This window comes from Ambystoma mexicanum, chromosome 6q, assembly GCF_040938575.1.
Source record: "Ambystoma mexicanum isolate Mex_15411 chromosome 6q, UKY_AmexF1_1, whole genome shotgun sequence".
In the NCBI taxonomy this organism is placed as follows: domain Eukaryota; kingdom Metazoa; phylum Chordata; class Amphibia; order Caudata; family Ambystomatidae; genus Ambystoma; species Ambystoma mexicanum.
The window spans coordinates 1,455,347,642-1,455,361,272 of record NC_090937.1 but is presented as its reverse complement, the minus strand read 5'-3'; the positions used below and the strand labels follow the sequence as shown (position 1 = coordinate 1,455,361,272).

General features: G+C 42.8%; 1 protein-coding gene across 6 annotated transcripts in view; it reads right to left on the bottom strand.

Moving 5' to 3' along the window:
• Positions 1-13,631, bottom strand: part of CTBP1 (C-terminal binding protein 1) — a 1,060,098-nt gene that overhangs the window by 279,259 nt on the left and 767,208 nt on the right. For 4 of the 6 annotated variants that reach the window (XM_069632161.1, XM_069632166.1, XM_069632162.1 and 1 more), the window contains exon 9: positions 10,337-11,429. The exons of the other annotated variants lie outside the window; for them this stretch is intronic. In XM_069632161.1, the coding sequence (XP_069488262.1) occupies positions 11,249-11,429 (181 nt within the window). In that variant the 3' untranslated portion in view covers positions 10,337-11,248. Of the gene's footprint in view, positions 1-10,336; positions 11,430-13,631 lie in introns of those variants that run through there. 6 annotated transcript variants of the gene reach the window in all.

Below are 13,631 nucleotides of genomic sequence, written 5' to 3'. Positions count from 1 at the left end.
GATTTTTTTTAAAAGTTTTTAATGGTTTTGTTCCTCCGTGCGTTCTTTGATTTGGATAATTAATAGCGATTCAGCAATCCATCCTACCCCCAGAGGATACCTGCAAACTTTATAGACATGATGAATGGCAAAGGTATTAAAATGAAAGGTTGATGTTGAATTGAAATTTAATTGTTGTTGTACCTGCGAAGAAGCTATGAAGTTGATCTCCTTATAAACGATGAATTGTAACATACAGTGGACTGTCTTGATGTTTTATAATCTTGAGATTGACTGCGCTACCACTTGTATTGATGTCTGATGAATTTAATGTTCAAACAATAGTTCAATAAAAAGGCTACGATAAAAAGAAACAGAACTTTGTGTTTGTTAGTCATTTTTTTAAACCTATCAGGCCCTCAGAACCAGGAGACAGAGCCACCAAAGTCCCTTATAATGAAAGAATGTTCTAGGGATTTGAGCCCAGAAGAGGGGGATCCCGGAGTGAAAGTCATCACCCAAAACCCACTGGAAGGGGACTGTATATTTGATTTGTGGAAAACGATTGTTGAAGGGTCAGTGCCCGGTAGAGGGGGACCCATGGATGAATCCATCACCCAAAGAATACCTGAAAAGCAACTTTGAGTTTGTTTGTTATTTTACTGACCCTCGAAGGCAAGAGACTTTTTGAAGGTTAAAGAGACTTGGCCATCGAGGCTCCTGATAAGCTGAAACAGAACTGTCATCTCTTGCTGGGAGAGCTTGAGACTGTGCTGTGCTCCAAGATCCCACCTTACCCTGTGCTCAAAACGTGGGGAAGGAAGACCCAGGCTACCATACCCTAACATATGATTTGTGAACCCTTCTTCTTTTTTTGAAAACTATCCCACACCCTTTTTGTATTAGTTGTAAGGTTTGGCAATAGGCTTCTTAGTATAGGCCCTTTTTCATATGACAACGCCACTAGGGCTGTCTTATTTTTCATTTGATGGTAGACGCTTGCTCCCACCTTAGATTTAGGTTTAGATTAGGTGTTTTTCCAACCTGCATCCAGTTAAATAAACACCACTGAACTGTGATCACTTGTGTCTGTCTTTACAGTTGCCACCATGAGTTCCTTACAGTACAAAGAGCCTTCCTACAGGAGATGCATTTATAGAGGGCAGAACTCGAAAAAGTAAAAACAAGCTGGGCTGGAGTAGAGTATGGAACGCATTTCTCAACTTATTCCAGAAGTGTTCTGACATGGATAGCCAGATGGACCCTATACACATTTCCAAAGTTATTCAGCACAAAGAAGGAAGAAAATGTCTATTGGGAACCCTAGATGGGAGGGAGATAAACATAATAAACACTTATGCCCCCAATGTCAACAATGATACATTCTTTCCAGAGGTGGTGCAGCTGCTGGGAGGGTACGCATATAGGTAGATGATATGGGGTTAGATTTCAACTGCCCACGATAAAGAGTACTCTTTTTATTCCCACCCTCACAACACTCATTCATGTATATATTTTCTCCTGGTAAGCAGAGGCCAGTTTACTAATTATAGGGAAGCCTCCTGCTTAGGGAATACACTATCGTGGGGAAGTAGACAAGGTGGCCCAACACTAACAATTACCCACCCAGATGCAGGGGGGGGGGCTGGACGTGCTACGACACAATAGTGTACTACTATGTTGATCTATATAAAAGTAGGGGTCAACCTGATATGAAGGACTTGATAGAGGTATTGGAACAAACTTGCCTGACAAAGCTGACAGCAAAAGCCTCAGAGGAGATGGAAGGCCCAGTGGCGGAAGGGGAGATGAGGGCAGCAATTGACTCTTTGGGGACAGGGAAATCACTGTGTGGGGATGGTCTCCAAACAGAATTTTACACAATTAATGCTGATTTCCTGGTACCCAAAATGCTTTACAATACGGCTTTCCAGAAAGCTATCCTACTGGAATCCATGAGAGAGGCAAAAATAGTGGTGATGCTAAAGCCCAGGAAAGAACGACAAAGATGCGAGTCATCTCCCTGTTGAATATAGACAGAAACATATTGGGAAAGGTGTTAGCCAATAGATCAGTAAATCAGTGAGACAAACTCTGAATCTAGTTCATCATGATCAGTGTGGTTTCGTGGGAGGGAGAAACACAGCAATGAATCTTCGGTGCCTCAAACACGTCATTAAAAGAATAGGAAAAATGGAGGAGGAACTGGCTGTAATGTCATTATATGCTGTCAAAGCCTTTGACACAGTGAAGTGGAGTTGGCGTTTTAAGTACTAATAAGATTTGGGCTAGGCATGAACATGAGGAAATGGGAGGTTTCACCTAGACGGCAGCTGGAAAGGGGTACATGGCAGGGATGTCCCCTGTCTTCCATCCTTATTGCCTTAACACTAGAATCCAGGCGAATATTTTCAGGGATCAATTTCAGGATGTGGGAATCACAGTAGATGAACAACCCCATGTTATATCTTTATATGCGGATGATGCTCTTCTCTATGTCCGCAATCCAAGACTACATATACCTTACATGCTTGATATGATGGACCCAATAGGCAGATTGTCAGGATTTCGAATCAACATGGGAAAATCGGAAGTATTTCCATTAGGTATGCGTAAGGGAAAACTGCAATGGGACCTATCAGAAGTGGGCATATGGTGGGTAATCGATTCCTTTTGGTATCCGAGTATACATTTGCATCATGATGTGGCAGAGACATTCCAGTACAACATGGGCAGGGCGCTATGAGGCATAGAGGACCGGGTCAAGTTTTGGGAGAAGCTGCCTCTGTCCCTTATGGGGAAAATCATGGTTTGTAAAATGGTCATCCTGCCCAGACTATTAAATCTGTTCACTAACATACCATACCGGATTAGGCCCCCCTTTTTCAAGACACTGGATAGTAACATTTTAGAATTCTTATAGGCCGGGGGGGTCAGAACACGGTATCCCTGAAGACGCTTCAGAGGTGACACACAGATAGTGGCCTCATCCTCCCTGATTTTGAGTTTTATTATTTAGCCTTAGTCACAGCATACGGCTAGATGGGGCAGTGTGGATGATGGTACATATAGGCGCTTACTGGGTAAGCCCCTCCAGTATTATACCGGTTTGGAAAAACTCTTGGGAGACACAGGAAGGTTTCAGACAACCTGTATCACAATGGTTGTCCAGCATGTATGGAAACAAGCATGTTGCAATTTGAAGCTGGGGTAAGGATACAGCCCTGACATGCCCATAAGAGTGGATCCCAAGATAGCAAGAATTACCAGAGACATAGGAGCAAACAGATGCGCACATATGGGGTTTTGCACGACAGGGGACTTTCGGCCCATCGCGGAATGGGCGCAAACATTTCAGATGCCCAAGGACAATTTTTGAATTTCGCACGATTGACTAAGACCCTAGCAAACAAATGGGACTCCGTACCAGACAAACCACTGATCACCCGATTCCTTCAAACTCTCTTAACCATAGGAACGGAACAACACACAATCACGAGGCTATATGTAGCATTAGTGGATAGCTAGAAACTACCCCTCATAAAAGTTAAAGAAAAATGGGAACGGGACATGGGTTAGCTCATAGAAGAGAAAGCATGGTCCAAAATATGCTCAAGAATTAGTTCAAAATCAAGGAATTCACGCTTTAAACTAATTAAATTAAATATAGCATATTGTGTCTACAAAACACTGTAGACATTACACATGATGACAAAAGCTATTACACACTTGGGACCTATATGTAAGGGGGAGTCAGCTGACTTCAGGCACATGTCCTGGGAATGCCCAGTAATAGAATGCTAGCCATGGCCAGTACAATCCACAATCTACTGGGGAGGCAGTTGGAACTCACACCTCGGATTATCCTTTTGGGAGTGCTTCCGTGGCTAAAAAGAGGAGACACACAGACAAAATAGCGGCCTTCCTGTAGGTATTAGCGAGGCATCATATGGCCAGCTCGTGGAAGGACCCTGAAGGACCTCTGCTAGGTCAACCGTCCCAAGATTTTCTAGAAGTAGGTAACAGCAGAAAAGGCAGTCATACTTGAACAGGGAACGAGTGAGGACTTGAATGCTTTGGAGCTGCAGTGGGTACACACATATCTCTGGACGATCTGCCCCCGTGAAAGAATACATTTATAGACATTAGTACCAACTTTAACCGTTGCGGAGTTTTCTATTAAAGTCTCAGAGGAATTGATGATTACTGCTGCAACACCCTCAGTGAGGTGGATCATAATGGGTCTATAGGAGCATCTGAGTTGGAACAGAGGGGAGGGTCAGGGGAGGAGGAGTTATTTATGGTGGAACGTGTCACTCTGAAGTTTATTCTGTTTGTAAAACAGAATAAACACATTGCTTTAAGTATACGTGTTTGTGTGGTATCGGAGAGTCAGTAGTGTAAGGAGTGTTACTGAAATGAGAAAGGAGAGTGTTTGTGTAGTGGCAGGAGGAGAGTAGCAGCAGGAGGAGGAGGGTAGTAGTGGGAGGAGGGTGGTAGTGGGAAGAGTAGAGTAGCAGCAGAGAGGAGTGGGAGGAGAGGTAGCATCAAAGGGTGGAGGTAATGGCAGGAGGAGTGAAACATCGAAGGGACTGAGTAGTGGTGGGAGGAGTGAGACAGAGCAAGAGAAGAGCGTAAAGAAGGGAGACTGGGCAGGAGAAGCCTGAAGCACACAGTGTTTGAAAAGAACGATTCCCCATCCCTGTAGCTCACTAACAACTTGATAGAGTAAGGACAGTTAGAAAGTTATTTTAGTTTACCATCTTCAACATAAGACAGCAATTAGACAGTAGGGGTCAACATTCAGTACTACTATCTGGTGTTAAGGACATATTGGCAGGGGAGAAAGTCCATTACAGGACGTGAGGGAGAAAGAGGGCCCTAGGGTCCTTCAAATGTTCAAAACAAATCTGTGAACCACCACAGAGGCTTCGAGTGGTTATTGTACCATCTGTGACACTACAACTAGTCTTTTGAGTTAAGATATTGGACATGGAGTTGGTTGACAAATGGAGGCATCTTATCTTTTTTTAACTTTAGTCATGGCTCAATAGTTATTCGCTATGTTCTGGTTCGACCTATCCAATTTCAGATGTATTACTACACGGAAGTCACTTCCAACTAATATTTGTCCCTCCACAAACCTCTGTATGACCATTTTCAAAAGCATGTCTCGGCCCTGGTTAGACACATACATGCTTACTATAGTGTACTTTTGTTTGCAGCGTTCTCCTGTCACCGTTACAAACCGGCCGTGTGCATCTCTTTTAAACTTGAAAGGCATGGTTTTCTACCTCTGCCCTTTTAATGTCTAAAGTGACAAGATATTGTGTCGGGTATTCCTTACATTTGAGCCTATGGATAGAACAGCTTTAACCAGGTGGGTTCCTCTGGGATGCACCAAATCCGCGCCCCACCTTTAGAGCCCACTAATGTCCTGTACCCTCTTTGCTGGAGAATTCAGCCCCCTAACATTCCATGTACATAGTTGGAACATATTTCCTTCCTTTTTAACTTTGATACAAAGTATCTTGCTTAAGCTGCTGTCTAGTATTATGTCTCCTGCTGCCATCCTTGATTTTCCCACTAAAACAATTGTTAGATGGCGATTTATGGCCCCCTCTCCCAGCACCACCAAACGGTGCATAAATCCACAAAAAACAACTTAGATTCATGCTTTTTCATGTAAATGCATAACATTCATGACATCAATTTACTCTGCATAGTGATAGTATCGTAGGTTCATGGTAGGCCCCTGCCCCTCTCTACAATTTTTTTGCCATTTGATGCTGCGATTATGAATTTTGAGTCCTTCATGTGCCCCATGCCAAGGCACTGCATTGTGGCTCTCAATTGCTCTACATTAACTGTAAAAAAGGTCTTCTTCCAGTGTGGTCATTGTTCATTCAGCATCTTCCAGTCAAGCAGGGAGCGTTCTGCGGTTTAGTTTCTCCTAAATCGGTTTTGGCAGTATTCTTTTCATCAGGGTTATATGTGCCAAACCCTTTTTAGTTTTGTGGCCTCTGTAAGGATGTCTCATTGTCTTTGTAGTTTTGTAACTTAATCACTACATCCCACGGTCTATCTCTATTTCCATACCCTGCGAGATTGGTCTATCGTGATTGTTCTGCTGCCATCTGGTCTTAGTAATGCCTCAAACAGATTTTGTATGCACGAGGCTATGTCTGACCCCACCGATCCCCCTTTAGGCACTTGAATCCGTATTTTATCTCTCTAAGATCTATTTTGCAAGTACTCCATGTTTTCCTTCAACAGCTTAATCTTTTCTTTCATATTCAGTGCTTGTTGAACCATCTCAGGGAGCTGCTGCTTGAGATCAGTCACGTGCATTTTTCTTTTCATTAATTCCAAGACCCAAACTTTCCTTTTGTTATTTGTTAGTTCCAATGGCTGCGAAAACTCTTCCTGTATATAAGCCATCTCTTTGACTGTTGCCATCAGGTCTGCCTTTAACCACATCCATTAGAGCCCTCTCAAAGTCCTCCTTCGATAATGCACTTCTCATCACCATCTCTCTGCTGTTCTTGTTTCTGCCCGGAAGCTTAACTGGCAATCCAAAATTCAGTGACCCTTGTGGAAGACGCTGGTCGCTTTACCTGGGCATGTCTTCCTCCTTGTTTCTTTGCTTTCTTGGTTGCCCTAAAAGCCGGGAGCTACTCGTCCTTCAGCCCTCCTGTTCCTGGGGTAGGGAAATCCTTGCACCAGCCAGATAGTGGCCAAGGGTGGAGAGTGGGGAACTTGCACAACCGTTCAGTCCACCATCATGTCCACACCCTGCAAGCTGTCAGTTTTTAAACAATCCTATTTATCTATTTATCTTCTCATGTTTTTCAATGTTCCCTAAAACCTTAAGGATATTTGTGACTCAAGATTTCTAAGGGGCCATTTGAAGTGGATATTTGCTTCGCAGAGGAGGCCTTACTGGCTGCATATCTCCCCTCTGCTAAGGTTACCAAAGGAACCTTTTAGGGTGGGTGAAGCTAAGTGGTGGCACATCTCAACCCCAAACATAAGGGGCACTAGAGGTTCTCAAGTGTCCCCTTCCCCAGAATGCAAGCCTAGGGTGGGGAAAGAAACATGAACATCTTTTAAGAGGGGAGGGCGTTTGACAGACCCTTCCAGGGGGAATCCACTGCATACTACCACCAGAGGCTAAATCACAGAAAGAGTGGTAGCAGGGGTAACCACGGCCCCATTAGTCAGCCCCAACAATGGAAATCACACACACATGTGGTTTGTGATATGTGGACTCAATCATCAGCAAATCAAACATTTTAGAGCATTATTGTGCCATTCAGAACAAACAAGACATTTTGAGCAGTCACATAATAGTCTAACACAACATCTACATTATTTGTGCCTGTGTACAATTATCAAGAATGCAGTCGAAGGTAATAAAACAACTTTTATTTCGGCACATGAAACAGCCAATTCAACTTTTCTAAACCTGATGACCTTAATATTTAACGTGCCCACACCGGTTTGTAGTAATAACAGATGCTATGCTCGCTTGACAGACGTCCGCCAATATCTACAGGGCTCCCCTTATGCGCCAGCAACTAACGGCTATTTATAGACATGATATTCCATCTAGAAATTGTCTGGAATGGGGCCATTGTGAGGACCAGCAAACACAACAAAAAGGTGGTCAAAACCAGTACACCAAGAACCTGTAGACATAGAAGCTGAACACCAGCTTCAGGGCAAGCTATTCAGATGGTTGTGGATGAGGGAATAACATCAGATGAGTCATCTTTAAGTGGTGAAACTCAGAGATCATTTTAGAAAAGCCCCAATAGAGCCATCTTCTCCTTGGAAAAATAGGAAAAAAGGGTTTGCGCAGGTGCCTGTGGCTCAAGAATGCATAGGTTCAAATGGAGTGAGACCAGAAATAAAGGGTCCCAAGACAAAATATGAAATTATGTGTCAAGGATAGGATTTTACAATGTCTTTCTTAAAGTGCACCACAGTCCGAATAACAAATTAGGGAACTCATCGAGGTATTCTTTTGAATACGGGCATTAAACTAGCCCGAGCTGTGCCGAGATTAAGGTTATTCTTTGCCAAAGAGAGCGGAAATTCCAAAATGGCCACCTTCATCAGCATTGTGAATACTCCCATGCACTTTACCAACTGGAAAACTTTAACTATGTAGCAACATCAGCTGCCTTTCTGCACAGCCTGCCATTGGACATGAACTCAAGGACAGCCTTCTTACGAGAGACTTTAGTTCTGTTATTTTTACTTTGCAGCCAACATAAAGGCAGGGCAGCCATTTTCGAATGGAGGATTCAATGTGGTGTTCAATTTCACCACACAGACTTTTACAAATTAAGCCAGTCATGCTAGTTGGCACTTGTTGTATCCACAATGGGCAATTATTGCGACTAGACTATGACGCCTGATCTCATATTGCCAACAGTTTATGGTATCTGACACCAGGCCGATTGCATTGTTTGATTGTTAGGTGCATTATGAGTTTTGTATAGAACACACTGTTCAAGTTACAGATTATACAAAGGAGGCTGTTTAACTCGCCAGTTGGCAATAGGTACAATAACTACTTGTTTAAGTGCGGTTTTTCAAGGAGAAATGTGTCATGGCATCCTTTATCGAAGAAGCAGCAGAGACAGCTGAAACGCTTGCTTTGAGGTCCATATTATTGTATCCTACGAAATGCTACATAATGTTTTAGTGCAGAACAGGCTATGTTTTTAACTTGAACCTACCATCACCCTGGCACAGGCTTGGTAAATTGCTTGTGACAAAAGGCTCCTGGCTTTGCTAATTTTGCTGTGGCCTATTCTGGTAAAAAACCTATTACTGCTTTATATTTGACAAGCAATCGGTCATGTCTTACCAAGGAGTGTCCTTTTGCTTTTCCCCAAATGGCGATACAGTGAGGTGAGGAGAGAAAATAACAAGAGGCTTTGGGCCTCACACATATAGATGACGATTATCAAAGATGGCATAACCTCCTTGGTTGAGTGCAAAGCTGTGCACCCACATCATTCATTGTTTTATTCAGATGGAAGTCATGCTCTTTGAGAATTAGTAACGCAAAACAGAAAAGAAAAACAACACAACGATAGGAATACTTCAGGAGTTGAATTCTGTCCCCAGATAAGTGGTGTACAAATGTGACATCCTGCAAGGTCTAAAAGCAGGGACATGCTCTGCTATTTTAGTTCCACCAGCTGCTCAAGACCCCATGAACACCTCCAGATGCCTCGAGTGCCTATATATACTTAGGCGACTAAATAAACAAGGTTCACATTGCTCGGCATGTTCTCATATGAGTGAAATAGAACAGATTGGCTGTTTTTACAATATGTATTGAAATATTTAACAAAACAAAATAATAGGAACATTTCTGCGAGACCACCTGCAAGAAACCATGAAACAGGAGGTCTCTCGCCTACCCTGGACACTGAGTAAGCAGTATAAAAAACAAACATTTTGCGTTGTGTACTTCTGTGCCTGGTATTTCTTGTAGAATAGGGCAGGAGGGTCACTGTACCAATTACTCTGAGATTCCGAAGTCACTGGATTGTACGCCTCGATTACCTTGCCAACTTTGGTGTAGACATACGCAGACTGGTGAAATCAAACATTAGATGGAGCCTGTATGAACATATTAAAGAACAGAAGACAACGTACAATATAGGAACACTATTTTCTGAGAGGCCTCCAGTTAAGCCATCTATGGCACTGACTTCTGCTTCAAAGCCCATATGCAGATAATAGACACTCCGGAAGGCACCGTTTACAGGATCAGAAAAATGCCCATTTTAGTTCTATGGCTCAGTTCCATCACGAGCAAACGGATGCACCATATACGTTATTCTGTGCGATGTTGCTGAATAGAAAATGCTCGGATTCAATGTCTGCATTAACTTGATGCACGGTTACGTTTTGGTAAAGGGAACGTAGCAAGAAGTGTCAGGGTTAGTAAAACATGCAAAATAACAAGCGTCTTACTGAAACACAGAACAGGAGCGAAAGGAATTCTATGTGAATCATGACACACAAAGAACACAGGGGAAGGAATAAGCTGCCTTACCTGAGCAGGCACATGCTAATCAACACATTAATGCACATAGGTGAAAAAAGTAACAATAATAAATGTTCCAGCAACTAATTAATGCCAAATAGAACCAAGTATAGTACCTGCCATTACATTTCAGTGTAATAATAGAAAATAAACAGGCAGCAAGTTGAAGACCCAGCTAATGTACACAGATCGGTGATGGGAGTGCCCATCACAACCCATTCACGCTGCTCATACTGCACACTAAGAAGGGAAGTGATAAAGGGAAGAAAATGACACATGGCATGTTTGTCAGGGATTTTTATTTCTTTAAAATAATTCATACAAATGGTTAAAGTCACAAACATGATTTGAACCAAAATATTGCTAGCCTACTACATTACCAGGAGGGAGTCAATGTAGGCAATGAAACACTGCTACTTTTTCAGTAGCCTCGTGCCTTTTTTTCCCGGATATCACCAATAAAATACACTTCAACTGGTGACAGAAGAGCACAATGCTTGTTGATGTAGCAAACCTTTCACATCCCCCCTCGCAATCTCTTCGTAATGTGTTGTTGGTTTAGAAATAAAGGGGATACATGCCAAAAAATGAGGAGGGACTGATTTTTTCTTGTAACTAAATTATTCTAAAAAAATAAGACAAGCAGGTAGAAAAAACAAAGCACTGTGTGGCGTAGAAAGAAAAATGGGAAACACGTCATTGTCCTGAGAAATCTGCCAACTGACTTGCTTTTGGGCATGTAACAACATATAAAAGAAAAGGGTTTTTCATTTCATTTCAAAACTGGTTTGCTGAATACCTCCCTTACGTTCTGTTGACAGCTAAGCAAACAAACCATTTTTAATGTTCTAAAAACTGTACACAGACAAGTACATCCATGATATAATTAACTACTAACTTCTCTTGCTTAACAAAGAACCCATAGGACACAGAAACAGCGAACCAGTCCACTGGACAGGGACAAACTACAATTTATACGGAGGAACATAGCTTCCGATTCTTCTTTTCATCTCGCACACCTTTTCCTTTTATACTGTATATTTGGACCAGTTTCTAAAACAATTATGGTCTTGTTGTAAAAGTTCATGGTTTTGCCTCTATTCAAAATCCAGATTTTGCTTTTTTCCACGTAATCTCCGAAGTTGAAATCTCCAATGCTGGGAATGCTGGGTTATTTTTGATTTGATTCTTGGGCTACAATTGGTCGCTCGGGTGATCTCTGTCAGCATCTGGTTTGACAGTTTGGCCGGGGGATGGAGCGTGTGGAGGGTGGACCACCGCAGGGAGGCCGTGTGATAAAGACATGGCGCTGGGAACTATTCCTTCTGCGGAGGGGATGCCCGGTGGAGCCACACTTACAACACCTGGAGGATACCTGCTTGGGAGCAAAAGAAGAATTTGTGTTTAGCAGAAATGCTAATGGACCCTTTCCGCAGAAATGCACAAATCTTCAGAAAGTATACAATCTGGATCCTGTCCATGCGGGTCATATTTACAATAGGTTCTTCCTGCCCAATGTTTACATTAATGTGTAGAACATTCCAAAAGTAATAGGATGCGTTCTTTCCCTTGCACATCCTCCCACCCGATTACCCCATTTCTTCAGGAAGTACCATACAATGGAAAGACTTTGTAATCTCTCCTAGAACAATGTTAAAAACATATTAAACGCTGAAAGAAACTCATCGTGGTTTAAGCATTAATAAATGAAACTTGAATAAGTGAGAGGCCACTTCTAGTGCAGCGAGGTCCTTGCACCCTAAGATACATATTTGCAAGCGGTGGAATTGCCTAGGGGACGTGGCCCAGGGAGTTGGGGAAAGAGAACCAAAGACACGTGTCCCTGGAAATGTTAGCACCCTACCAATATCTAGAGACCTGCTACTCATGAGGAAAAAGCAGTCATGCGTTTAATGACGTACTTGAAACTATGTTCAGCTGCTCTAGGGATGCACTGGAAGAAGATTGAGAGAGGCGCTGAACTGATTGAATGCATCGAAGGGCCGCCCTGCGAACCATATGCATTCCTACCACAGAGATCTATTCAACTTGGTGATTCATACACAGTATAAGAGGTATAGGAATGTTCGTGAAAGTCTAACACTATCAAAGGCCATTTTCTTTTACATTAACTGTTTCCATTTTTTCAGAACCAATTCAGACTTAAAGCCATGTCCCTGGGAGTACCCTGTCTCTCCTAATTAGACTCTTGGAAACAACCCAGGGTGTACATTTGTAGAATATTATCGTCCACCTTATACATAGTTGCCAAAGTGCTAGTATCCCTTACTCTCTGCATGCAAAGGTCTCGGAAGGGCTTTTCAGCTTTTAGCAAAAGGCCCAAACGAGGTATATTCTAAATTCATGTTGAACATTTATCGATGAATTCAGGTCATTATCCACCCACACAGCTGAACTTGTTCCATAGGTCGCCATTTTGTGTAAGGATACCATCAATAAGAAACAATTCTTAAATAGTGTTGGGTTTTTACAGCTCATGCTTAATGTTAATGATGGAGTTCAGGGTTTCACTTGTTCAATGTTTTATGTCTACACGCATAGATCTTGAAAACAATGCGTCACTCTGCTGTTATTTACCACATCTTCTACAACGTCTGCCATAACATTCACTATCCTTTGACCAATAAATGTTCACCACAATTTTAATGATGGATCTTCCAATCAGGGTAGCATTCGCTAGCATGGCACCTTTTTAACTGTAGAGATACTGTAATTCTGAGATCTGTGCATGTGTTTCAGTTCCCTCATTCATAGGTACTCTCATACATGGAGTGTTGTTCTAGCAGCCTAAACCACACATTTCCCATACAGTAGCTAGAATTGTATTTTAATAACTCTATGCTTTCTGGTACTAACCCGTAGGCTTTGTTTTGTTCTTCTGCCCATAGTTTCAGGATGGTAAAACCATAATCTGGGTATGGCACAGTTGCCTCGAAAAAATGTCCTGAGAGGTCGCTTTCCCCGAACAGAGGCCTTTCGGGGAACAAAACATGTGCTTACTGTGCATACAGGAATTGGGGCTTCATCAGGACATGGTAGCGCTGACGGTGAGGTAAGGAGAGGCTTTGAGGAGGGGTAGGAGTGTGTGTATGAATGTCTATGAGTGGGGAACAGGGGATCAGGAGTTTGAGGGTGGCAGAGGTGTCCCCCGCAGAACACATAACAGGGCATGGGGAAGTAGGGCAGGGGAGACAAAGGGGGTTGGGGGTTGTCCCTCGCATTGGGAGAGGCCAGGGAAGGGGGCGCTTAGAGTGAATGATGTTTCCCTGCAGCGCCGAAACTGGGTTCGGGGAACCAGGCTTCATGAAATCGGAATGCAGGAAAACATCATACATGCATAATCTGAGACTCGCACAGCAACAGCTATTTCCATACACAGTCACTAATGTCTAGATCAGATTATGTTTCTCATTTGCATCTCATTTAGCACTCTGAGCAATGAGTTTGCATGCCAACTGAGCTCTAGCCCTTTTATGGGTGTTTCCAGTGCCCGCTGGGTACTATGTTTTTCTACATCGTCCAAATCCTCGTCTTTCCTGAAGGCTGCATTCCCTTT